This window comes from Rhinolophus ferrumequinum, chromosome 2 (assembly GCF_004115265.2).
Source record: "Rhinolophus ferrumequinum isolate MPI-CBG mRhiFer1 chromosome 2, mRhiFer1_v1.p, whole genome shotgun sequence".
Taxonomy (NCBI): domain Eukaryota; kingdom Metazoa; phylum Chordata; class Mammalia; order Chiroptera; family Rhinolophidae; genus Rhinolophus; species Rhinolophus ferrumequinum.
The window spans coordinates 80,568,098-80,580,267 of NC_046285.1; the positions used below are offsets into that span (position 1 = coordinate 80,568,098).

The window sequence follows — 12,170 nt, forward strand, 5'->3', positions numbered from 1 at the left end:
AGACACACGAGAGACGTGGAACAGATTTTTCCTCACAGCTCCCAGAAGGAGCCAACCCTGCCAGCACTAGAAGCCCAACATGTTGGGCTTTCAGTTTCCAAAACGATAAGGCAATAAATTTCTGTTGTTCAATCCACCCAGCCTATGGTATCTTGTTACAGCCACCCTAGCAAACTAATATAAGTCCTACCCTTTTAACACAGGCACCACTCTTGGGTGACCAGGGAACCCCCTGCATCTCAGGACTCACTAGCATCTAAGAACATTGATGTTTCTATGAAAGGAGCACCAAGTCACTCGTGGGCATCTCTCCTGCTACATGGCCAACGGGGACACACTGGCTGCTGCACAAGGGAGGTCCCCACCCGATACTGACCGGAACAGCAACTCCCACAGCTCAGCCCTACATGCAAAGCACGGTGCTCACCCAAGTAGATACCGGATCCCAGAGCACTGACTCAGGCTCTACCCAAGGGGAGCCTGGGAGAGATCAGAAGACTGAAATGAACTCTGATCCACCCATCGCTCCGTGCTCAGACCCTTCGTCCCCTCCTCTCTCATTTCACATCCTCTCCTTTCACTCCTGCACATGCTTCAAAGAGCTCTGGCATTCCCATTGTCTTGGGGAAGCTCTGGTTTCTTTCAAGGGATAACACAAGACTGGCCCATGAAGTGCTGGCAGAGTGATTTAGGTTGACTCTCACTAATATTGGCCACATAATTTACAATGGGTCACGGCCGTCCTGTGAGCCTGAGCTGCCTGTGTGGGCCCCTTCCACAGTTCTCACCTGTCAGTGATCTGACCAGGACACTATTTCCAGTCTATAGCACACCTACCTCCACAGAGGTGGTGGTAGAGGTCCTCCGTCCTGAATGAGCCCTGCTGCTGGCTAGCAAGGTGGCCATCACGCCCCACCCCCATTTCCACCACCTGCACCACCGGCCCAGCAGTCCTTCAGGTATGGCTGTGTCCATCTCCAAGGGTGATCAAGGCAATTACTCTGCAGGGTTAACAGGCCCTCTTCATCTGTGTCCTCACTTGATCTCCCTGACGTAGTGACTCGGGGCCCCCTTTATAGTCAGGGGCCCCGCAAAATACATTTGCCCAGGTCTCTGCAGAACAGTTATCTAAGTGGTGGGTCTGATGCCTCTGGCTTTGGAGCTCTGGAGGCCCAACCATTACAAAACAGTCCACCCATGAAGACCCTGAGACGCCCTAAAATGTTCATCCAAAGCTCCAACTTTGAAGTCCTACTGTCCTTGGCAGCTCTGAAGTGGGGAAAGTTTCCATTATCACCTCATTACCTATACCTTGAGCCATCCTGCTATGCAGATCTTTCCAAAAAATCCTATGCTAACACCAAAATTATGGTCACATCACAAAAGATTCAAAAATACTAAACCCATTCTAAGGAGAAGCCTGCCTTATATGTGCTGGATGCTGAAGCAGACCAAGTTATATCACTTAAACTGTACTTTTATATCAACTCATACATGGTTTTTTCAATACACAAAAAATAACTCTCATTTTATTTTGTCAAAATGTCTCTTCATTAGCTTATGGTTAATGGTTTAAGAAATAATTGGCAGTGAAGCACGTCAGTGCATTTATAGCTATCAAAGAGAAGCACCGAGACACTATTTTCAGGGTGTCAATGTCGTTATCCCAGGGCCTGCCTTCCTTGTGGAACTGGTAGTTGCAAGAAAGAAATTAAGCATCCTTTTTTTCCTTTTGGTACTGTTGTCAAGTTCTCAACTTCCCAGGTGTCAGATCCGAGCTTCTGGCCTTTAAAAAAGAGGAGTTGTTCCAAGGAACCAGGCACAAAGGAAGATGACTCTAGTTAGTAATGAAGCTACCCTTGTCCTTTCGTAAGTCTCAGAAGTAAAAATCTCCCTGCTTCAGGAAAGGTGGCCCAATTGATCTCACGTTTATTAATTGGCTCATTATATTTGTTGCAGAAAATACGCTTGTTAAGGAAAAGATTTAGTCCTTTTATAGCCCAGAATTAACCTTTCTTGAAGTCAATTTTATGGAGATTAGGCAAACAGTATTTCTATCAGACCACCAGAATTATGAAGTGGTTTTGTAAATCCAATTGTGAAGATTTTGAAGAATTTGAAGATTGAGAATACAAACGATGTGCAGCATTCATCTCTATTTCTAAGCTGCTTGTCGCATTTGCATGGAATCTGAGATGATTCAAGACCAAGTTCAGAGATCATTTGCATAGCTGCACAAACCACAACAGAATTAGAGCACTGCCTCCAATGTACACCATGTGGTTGTTTTTGTGTTTTGTTTGCCTGGAGCCACTAGAGTTCATATCACAGAAATTCTTACAGCTTTGCTTCAGGGTCCAGTTTTCCAAGTTCTTCCCCAGTCGGACACATTTGACAAACTTTCAAATAAACAGAAGAACTTGAAAGGTTGGACTCCGCCAGCCACGTTGTCTGTGGTATGATCCCTTGCACATTTAAAGTACATATTCTCATCGCTTCTCTGCCTTTTGACTAAGATCAAGTATAGTATCTGTTCTTATCAGTTTAAAGTACATATTCTCTGAGAGCCCACCTGAGTTTGGGACAAAAGGGAACATGGCTAATTGGAATCAGAAAGTCTCAAGTTCAAGTCCTCACTATTTATGAAGCCAGGTGGCTTGGGCAGGTTACAAAGTTCCCAATGAAATGGGAATAAAAAGATTTACCTTAAAGGACAGTCATGAGGATTGAATGACATCTGTATGCGAAATGCGAGAATACTTAATGCATAGAAAGAGTTCTTAAGATGCAAACGCTTTTGTCTTTCTGACTGTCGATCATCAGAAAACTAGAGGAATGGAGTTGTCTCTTGCAGCCTTGAATTTGGCTGCCCTGAGATTTACATCACCTGTGGAAGCAATAAGCCAGCAGCTTTAAGGTAGGCCAGGTTATAAGAATACCTGTTCCTCCTGCCTCCCTCCCTCCCTTCTCAGTAACACTGTATGAAGCATTTTTATGTGCCAAGTACCAGGAGGTACATAATTTAATAAGAAAGTTATCATCTTTCTTTATCATTATCATTAAAATAACACTTTTGTTTAGTGCTTACTGTGTGCCAGGCAAAGCTTTATTTTTATTATCGCACGTATGATGATGAGATAATAATGGTATAAGAGTAACTCTATGAGAAGGTGACTATTTTCATTCCAGATATTACAGGTAAGAAGGCTGATTGCTCAGAGAGACCAGGTAATTAATGAAAATTTTATAAAAGGCAAAACAGCAGGCTCCAGGCTTTTCAACTCTGTTAGTTGGCCTTCCCAAGAAGTTTCTATACCATAACGAACAGATGGCTAACTCTTTAATAATTAGAGAAATGTAAATTAAAATAAAATGAATCTCATTTTATACACATTAGATGGCAAACAGTTTAAAGCAGGGTGATCCGAGTACTGGCAGGAATGGGGGCGTTGAAGGCTTGTGAACTGCGGTGGGAGTGCCGAGTGGTCCAGCCGAGCAGGAGAGCAGCAGGCAGGCGGCTACTATTTGCTCAAACCAAGAATCCACTGTGTCCCAGCCAGCCTGCTCCTAGGAAGCTGTCCCAGTGAGTCCTCCCACATGTCCATACGGCAGGTTCTCAACCTCGGCACTATTTCCACTTGGGACCGAATCATTCTTTGCTGTGGGGCTGTCCTGTGCATTGGAGGAGGTTGAACAGCACCCCTGCCCACCTGGGCCTCTACCCACTCGATGTAACGTCCTTCCCCAGCTGTGACAACCCAACATGTCTCCAGACATTGCCAAATGTCCCTGGAGGTGCAAAATCATCCTCAGTTGAGAACCACCATCATGAGGAGACAAGCTTGAGGATGTTCATTGCAGCATCGTTTGTGAAGAAAGGAGTTGGAGCCACATTAGTTAGTGTCTGTCATTAGAAAAGTGAGCAGGTGAAACGTGAGGGATGCCCGGTGTGATACAGTCTGCAGCTGCCAAACGCAATCAATTAGATGTACACCATGGCAACATGAACGGTGCTTTAAACTTCAGTCCTGAGGGAAAGGGAAGAAACAGAGGAGACAGAGAACATTCTCATTTATGCAGTTTAAAAATATATGTTCACAGAAAAACAACAGACATTTTGCAAGAATACACATGAACACACTGGAATGGTTGCTGGAAGGGTAGGGACAGGGTATGAGGAGGTAAAGGAATAAAAAGTGATAAAGCAAGAGAGTGGTCTCGCTTAGAGTAATTACACAGAGTGTGAGGAGTATGATAAACTCTGCTCTTGAAGACAAAACAAAACACAAAAGCCAGGCACCATGTGCCGGGTACAGGTAATAATGCTCCCGGCACAGAGGTAGGAAACACTCAGGGTGGTAGTGGTCAGGCGAGAGGTAGCAATTTTGGCTGACCCAGGAAGGATGAGTAGATCTTTAATAGACGCAAACAAGCCTGTGTGCAGGTAGTGACATTTCAGAACGTTGAACAGTGTTTACCACCCGTTGATCACATTTACGTACCTATCTCATTCAATTTTGAAGAAAGTTTGAATTTCCTCATTGTGCATTCTGAAATTCAGAGAGGTTAAGTAACTTGTTTCCTCAATGACTCCAAAAGCCACTCTTCTTGCATTATACATGTGAGTTGTTCTCTTTAGGTCACAGATTTCTGGACTGGGCTTATTTTTACATAGAATCCAAAATGTCTCCCTAACCCAAAGTCCTAGTGAGTGCGTAGTATTATCTGTAGCATCTATGTGTCTTCTTCTTTCCCACCACACCATGGTCTACGCCACCAGGATTTCTTAACAGACAAAAGCTTCTCATCAATATCCCTCACTCACCTTTGCTCTTCCACTTAGATCTATTTAGAACATTCATGGGATCATGGGACTCCCTCAAATTGAGTCTTAAATTTCTGAGTATTACCTTCTAGGACTTTCATGATCTGGCCTAAGGCCCTGCTTCTTACCAAAAACTAACGGGATTTGGTTAGCTGAACTTTATTCCGCATCCAGCACTAAACATTCTATTCTTTGTCTAGGAGATTTCACAAGTTATTTAAATATTGCTAGTCGGCCCCATTAGCTCTAAAAAAATTATCCAGGTTTTGTTTTAATAATTAGGAAAAACAAAGCCAGATTATGCAAAGTAAATAAAACAATAGGATAAAAGCACTAGAGCAGGTGTCACTCACAGATAAATGGTAGCATTTGTGGCTTCTGAGGAAAGCATTAATTAGTCGCTCAGTGAACACACACTTGGTGCCGATTATATCCTCTATGTGGTGATGCCTGATGGTGAAGGGGAGGCATGACTTAGCTCCTGCCTTCAGCGAGCTCACAGTTCTGTAAGGAGAAGGTGACGGTACTGCAACTATCATGCAGTGGGCTATTTGCCACAAACGGGAGAAGTACAGGCTATGATGGGAAAAGATGGAAAGAGCCTAAGTCAAGGAAGGCTTCTCAAAGGAGTGCAAGTCTCAACTAAGGTCAGGAAGTTGAAGCAAGGGTTCATGGGAATCAATTTCAAGTTTGTCCAGAACAGAGCAACGTAAGAAATCATTATGCTCCTTCCTCCCACATCAATGATTCTACCACAAGTTAGTGAATCCTGTGCGCTGTTAAATGCCTCATGTCTGCCTACTTTTCTGTAAGTCCCACCTCACATTCAAATATCCACTGAAAAGGATATCAAAGGATAGGAGGGTGGAGACCGGAAAAGACGTACATATATGGAGTGCCCATCGAACATTTTAGAAATGGGATTGTCAGAGCTGGCAAGAAATTCAAAGATTACTCAGTCTAGATCTCTGAGTTTATGGATGAGGATACAAAGGCTGAGAAAGTGGATGTCCCATGGCCCAGAGCACATGAAGAGAGTTAGTGGCAGATATTCAGACACCGGGTCAATGTTCTTTCTGCTTTCTCTGCTCCTTCTCAAGGGCTTCCCAGCAGTCTTCCAGGGCGGCTCAAGCATGAGGATCGCAGGGGACTCTTGTGAGAAACCCACATTTCTGGAGCCTTCCCAAAATTTGCTAAATCAGAATAGCCAGGATAGAGGAGCACAAGAATTTGTATTTCAACCAGGCTTCTGCAAGTGATTCTGATTGAGCAAGTTTAGAAACCCCTGCTCTCACTTCCTCCATTTAACACGTATTTATTGAGCATCTCCTCTGTGCCAAGTTCTGGACCGGATGCTGGGGATACAGCAGTAATGGAAACAATCTAAACTCTCACGAAGGCTGCCACCTGGAAAGGAAGAAAGACACTGACCAGGAATTCTAAGTGTGAAGAGTGCTAAGTACAAAATACCATGAGGCATCCGGAAAGGCAGCTAACCTGACTGAGCTGGAGGACCTGAGGAAATTACATCAAGCTGCATCCTGCAAAAAGGGCATGGAAGTAGGGGACAGGGAGCACAGGATAAAAGCATTCTGGGGAGGACACAGCAGGTTCGAAGGACCTAAGGCAAGAACATAGAGTAAGATGCTACCAGGAGGTGGGTAGTAAGTTGAACCAAGACAAGAGGCCCCAAAACCAATCATATTCTTCCATACAGGCCTCAGGGACAGTGCTAGCAATCTATAAAGAGTGCCACTAGGAAAAGAAGTCTGCAGCCCAGTAAGTGGGCAGCCCCTGATGAGTGTCAGCCATGGTCTGCAAACCTCTCCAACGCACTGATTTACAGCCAGCACCAACACCGCGACGGATGCTGTTTTTATTTCAGATGTTTCTGGTGCTCCATTTGACATGGCCTTGGGGAGCTTAGCAAAGAAAAGCATTTGCTAAGATGTTTTGACTGAGAGGAGACTGTCACACAAAAAAGAAGAAATAAAGAACATTCACAAGAGCAGCCACAGCTTAACCAAGTGACTGGCAGTGAGAAAAGGCAATTTCTGTGTGGTCAGGAGAGGGCAACAAAGACTTAAGGGATTTCCTTATGTGATGCTCTGAATTCACACCTCCGAACTTTGAAGCTACACAGATGGTTTCCTGCAAGGGAAATACAAGTGGTCTCTGGAGTGTGACAGAAGAAGCAATTACATTTCTGGTCAAACTGGGTGAAGAAATTCTATGTCTGTCATTATTCAGACTTCATATTCCTCAAGGAGAGATGTTTTTCCTTCTCCAAACTCTGTGGAGCTTTGTCCATAGAAAGACAAACACTGCACAGAGAGGTCCGACTAGCAAATCCAAATTATTAGCAGAGGTTACCTGGGGATAGGAAAAAGAGAGGGGAGCGGAAAGGAAGGGGAAGCTTTACTATTATTTATTTTACATACTTTGTCACTGTTTAAATTTCATACTGTGTTCTATAATTAAAATTTTTTAATTTCAAAAAAAATTTTATTTAAAAAAAAGTAAACATATTTACTAAAACCCAACCTAACAATTTGCGTAATTGTTAAAAATTTACTCTGCTCTTAAAAGAAATATGTAATTAACTTAAATCTTCCTGACTACTATGTTTCCCCAAAAATAAGACCTAGCCGGATCATCAGCTCTAATGCAGCTTTTGGAGCAAAAATTAATATAAGACCGGGTCTTATTTTAATAGAAGACCCAGTCAATATAATGTAATATAATATAATATAATATAATATAATATAATATAATATAATATAATATAATACCAGGTCTTATATTAATTTGTGCTGCAAAGGACGCATTAGAGCTGATGGTCCGGCTAGGTCTTATTTTCAGAGAAACACGGTATTTATTTATTTATTTATTTATTTATTTATTTATTTATTTCCAGAATATCTCCTAAGTTTAGTTCAGATGTAACAGTAAAGTTAAAATCAACAAGTTTAATTCTTAACTGCACCAAGTAAACTTAGTCATTTAAGTACCTTTAAAGTTATTCCCTCCATAAAACTGAGGGAGCTTTCCTTTTCTACCCCACACACCAGTTTCCCAATAGTTCAACTTTTTCAGTTGATGAGTAAACTGCTTTTCAGAACTTCTGAAACTTTTTTCAGAACGTCTTTCCCCAAATAAAAATTAATCTTAACAAATTACATATTGTCTAGATTCCTCTGCAGATTATTTTCTTTAGAACCGAATTGCAATTACCACACAGCATAATTTTTACCTATTCACTCCACAGTAAAAAACTATCTGTCCTGAAAAATATGACGGATATATACTGTGATCTTCCAGTTAATAGAAATGTTTTATGTCAATGATAATTTTTATCGTATTTCAAAATAACCAACTCAACATGGGACATTATTTCAGTCTTTACTGACTCATAGGCAGATGAACTAGTTCCCAGCTTGTATCTCTTCTATCTCTTCCTCCTTAAGTGGATGGAATTATTTAATACAAGTTTGATGTAGGACAATTAACCCTGTACAAATGTTTACAATTTAGGTTAAAGTCATTGACGAGTGTGGGAAAAGAAACACTACAGTGGTATAGAGCCTACATACCTAATTCAAAATTTAATATCATTCCCTACTGAAATAACATGCACTTAACTGTCAGGAGGCAGCTATTCGGTTTCAATAACTACATTTAGGGATACATTCATAGGACTGATCAGACAGCCCAGGTGAGACAGTTATAGAAATAAAGGCAGTGTCATCTCAGAAAACTCAATTATATATCAAAATCTACTTAGATGTCTGGAAGTTTACAAAAAGGCCAAATTCTTCAAACTAATTATGCCTCTGTACTCAGCACTCTTCTCCCAGCAAGAGCAAGCTGAAGCTTATTCATGAAGCTCATTAATGCGAAACTTTTCTTCTAAGCTTAGATTTAGACTGAAGAAACTGATACCCAAGAAACGAGCATGGTCTTTCTACATTTTTACTATCTTAAGATTAGAACCCTATAAACTCATTCATCAACTATCTTCCTTTATTGTACTATTTTTGGCACTCAATTAAGACTTTTGAAACCTATTGTACTTTGTACTTTCACATTCTTAAATAAGAATTAAAGACCACAAAATGTGCATAAACATGGTGTAAAATAGTTTTGTCATTGAATGTATTTGGAGAGACGAGACTTTTATACCATAATTTACGTAAGGGGATAAACTTTATGAGTCAACCTTCCTCTTAAAGTCAAATGACAGAATCTTCGAGCTCTGTGCATCATTTTAAAGTCTAATGAGAACATTTGTTGGGCCACCAGTATTAGCAATGTAGAAAATTGTAAATATTGGAGATGGGACTATGGAGGAAAACAAGAAAATGTTCAGATGCCTCCTATCTTACAAAAAGTGACCAACCTGTCAAAGCCACTCTTTATGTGCCAGAAGAGGATCTGGCATACACTAGTCCCGCCAGTGAGCAGGTCACAGTGACCTGTGCATTGTTAACATTCCTAGACTTTGGCTTTTCCAAGAACAGAAGCACTGTGTTTAACCATTCTCCCTCCCCCAAATCCTTAAATTCAATGTCACAGGCACAGACAGAATGTAAGCAAATCTGACTGTTCTCCAACAGATAAGCTATAGCACAGCTACGTTATTCTCCAAAATACTGTCTAGACATTCTTTCCTATATAATCAAATGCTCAGGGGCCACACTTCTAACAGCCAGCATCAGCTGACATTAAACGCATGTATTGTGCCACAAGTGCATCTTAGCCTCCCTTTAGGTATGTTTTTTAACATGTCCGAGAGACAACACCTGCTTCAGGTTTCTTTAGGGATACTGACCTATAAGGACATCAACTGCATGTTTAAGGTTAGACTAACGAGTGAAAAGGTCAGAAGAAAAAACGTTAAGTCACAACAAACCTCTTTAGGCCAGTTAAAGGCCACATCTTTGGCTGGGATATTTTTAAAAAATTAATCTCACCAGCCCACACTCTAGAAGTTAATGCCACGAATAACAAGCAACAGCAGTAAAAATAAACCTGCTAACAACCAGCCCAATCGTTAGCGAAAAGCAGTTTAACTCAAATACCGCGGCGGAGGTCTAACACTACCTACCCCAGATGTGCCACCCATCCTCAGCCACCAGCGAGGAAGGAGGAAATAATTGCTTAAAAACGCAAAATAGGCTTAGAATTTCTTACAAGGACAACAACAGTCCAACTCCTGAGACTGTGCTCAGAAGGACAAAAGGTGGAGCGAAGGAATGTCCAGGGATTGGTATCCCACAAAGTCCTGAAAAACCCCAACTACCACAAACACATTAAATGTGTCTATGATGAGTGGACAAGGTACAAGTATGACTACTGCTTTGTCTTTTGAAATATACAATATTTTCTGGGCTCTGCCCTTCAGTGTGAAAGCAGGACATTTTTGAAAAAGCTGAAGAAGTGAAACTGACACCCAAATTGGGGGTTGGGGGAACTATATATCTTAACTGTGAAACTAAACTGGTCTATACGTTCTTCCTACAATCAAACCACCTCACAAAAGTCAGAGAACTAAAACAATCCAAACACAATTAGTTTCAAGAGTCCTTGAAAGTATTAAAACTTTTAGAGGAAAAGGAAGGAAAGGAAGAAAAACAAGAACTAGGAGGAGGAAAGGCTTTAGAAGAAAGGGTGAGGGGGAGGGAATCAACAGGCCTCTCTTGTATTTGTGAAGTGCAACGACGTTCCTCTGTAATCTGTTCAGCTGTCTGTCGTTTGCACATTGCACACCTGCTTTCTGGCCAGAAGGGACTTCGAGGTTTCTCTGCAGCACATGAGCACCTGCGGGTTCTGTCCTCTTACAGCAGTTCTTTGTCTCAATAATCTCAATACCAAACTTCCTGTAGAAGTCAACTGCCGACTCATTGCTGATCTGGACATGCAGATAGATGCTGTCAAGTGCCCTTTTGGGGCAGTCGCATGACTCGGTTGGTTAGCTCTGGGAACAGGGTTGCCGGTTTGATTCCTACATGGGCCAGAGAGCTGCGCCCTCTGCAACTAGAATGAAAACAACGAGCTGCCGTTGAACTGCCATCTGAGCTCCTGGGTGGCTGGATGGCTTAACTGGTTGGAGTGTGTGCTCTCACCCACGAGGTTGCTGGTTCAACTCCCGCAAGAGATGGTGGGTTGTGCCCCCTGCAACTAAGATTGAAAGGACAACAACTTGACTTGGAGCTGATGGATCCTGGGAAAAACACACTGCTCCCCAATAAAGTCCTGTTCCCCGTCCCCAATAAAATCTTTTTTTAAAAAAAGTGCCCTTTTTTCGCAGATGTTTGAGACATGATTTAACATTTTAGTTCCTGTTCCTAGCCTTCGGTATGGTGCCAGACAGCCTAGTGTCACGATATAAAGTCTCTTCAGAGTCTGTGAATGATCCACCCTACAGCACGCCACAGCGACTGCAATATCAGTGAAGGAGGCAAGTTTTGCTAGTTCACCAACCAACAACACGTCCTGTAGAACTTGTCATTGTAGCTGACTGGAAAGATGACTTGGTGTAATCTCTTCAGCTGCTTAATATTGTGCAGAGTCACACTTCCCAGCACGATTCGGGTACCTTTCATCTTCCCTACCTGCTGAGGCCATTGTTAACACCTATATCAATACCTTAGCTGTCGTCACCCTGAGCTCTCAGCGCGCTGAGCTCAGGCCACTCAACCCCAAAGCCGGCCTCCCCGCCTAGGTCAGGGAGCTGAGCAGGTGAGAGGGGAGCGCGGCCCTGCATCTCCCCTCTCAGGGGGGTGGGAATGTCTATTGCAGCCCTGGCTACACACTCAAGTGTAAGGGGAAACCTAGTCCCAGAAGCCTGGAAGATCACTGGAATTCTGGAAGTTGGATAGAAGCGTGGGGGTGGGAGTAGGGAAGGAAGAATAATCGTCCACTACCCTCTCGGCCATATGTCTCCCAAAGCACCCTTGTCAAAATGGCCCCCGTCTCCTCACTCTCCTTTCAAATCTCCATCCTGCACTGACTCACTGCCTCATTTCGCCAACCACCCTTCCTTCCAGACCCCTGGCTGTTTCCTCTTTGCCATGCATAATTGGAGTTGACTTGCTACCCCACCATCGCTACTCGGCACCTCCCCCCACATCCACACGCAAAGGCCAGGAGCCATAGCAACAAGCGGATGCCTCCACAGAACACAGGATGTGGACAGAAAGACTGCCATGAATCTGATACTTAAGTGTGTCTGTCCCTCTCACCCGTGATCCTGGGCATCTGGGGAATCCCAAGATAAAAAGTAAAATGAAAAACAAAATTAAAAAAAAAAAAACACAAAAAGCACTGCCCCTGCTTTCAGAAG

General features: G+C 42.7%; 1 protein-coding gene and 1 non-coding gene across 2 annotated transcripts; one reads left to right on the forward strand and one right to left on the reverse strand.

The window, feature by feature from the left end:
- Positions 1 to 2,491: 2,491 nt before the first annotated feature.
- LOC117014734 (U2 spliceosomal RNA) lies at positions 2,492 to 2,675 on the forward strand. Its single transcript, XR_004421602.1, has one exon. It is a non-coding gene; the product is annotated as a U2 spliceosomal RNA (small nuclear RNA).
- Positions 2,676 to 6,354: 3,679 nt separating this feature from the next.
- Positions 6,355 to 11,430, reverse strand: LOC117032896 (N-alpha-acetyltransferase 50-like). The gene is given in 4 exon segments (XM_033124598.1): positions 6,355 to 6,446; positions 10,520 to 10,768; positions 11,122 to 11,322; positions 11,325 to 11,430. Coding segments are annotated over 4 exon segments (648 nt in total).
- Between the last annotated feature and the right edge of the window lie 740 nt (positions 11,431 to 12,170).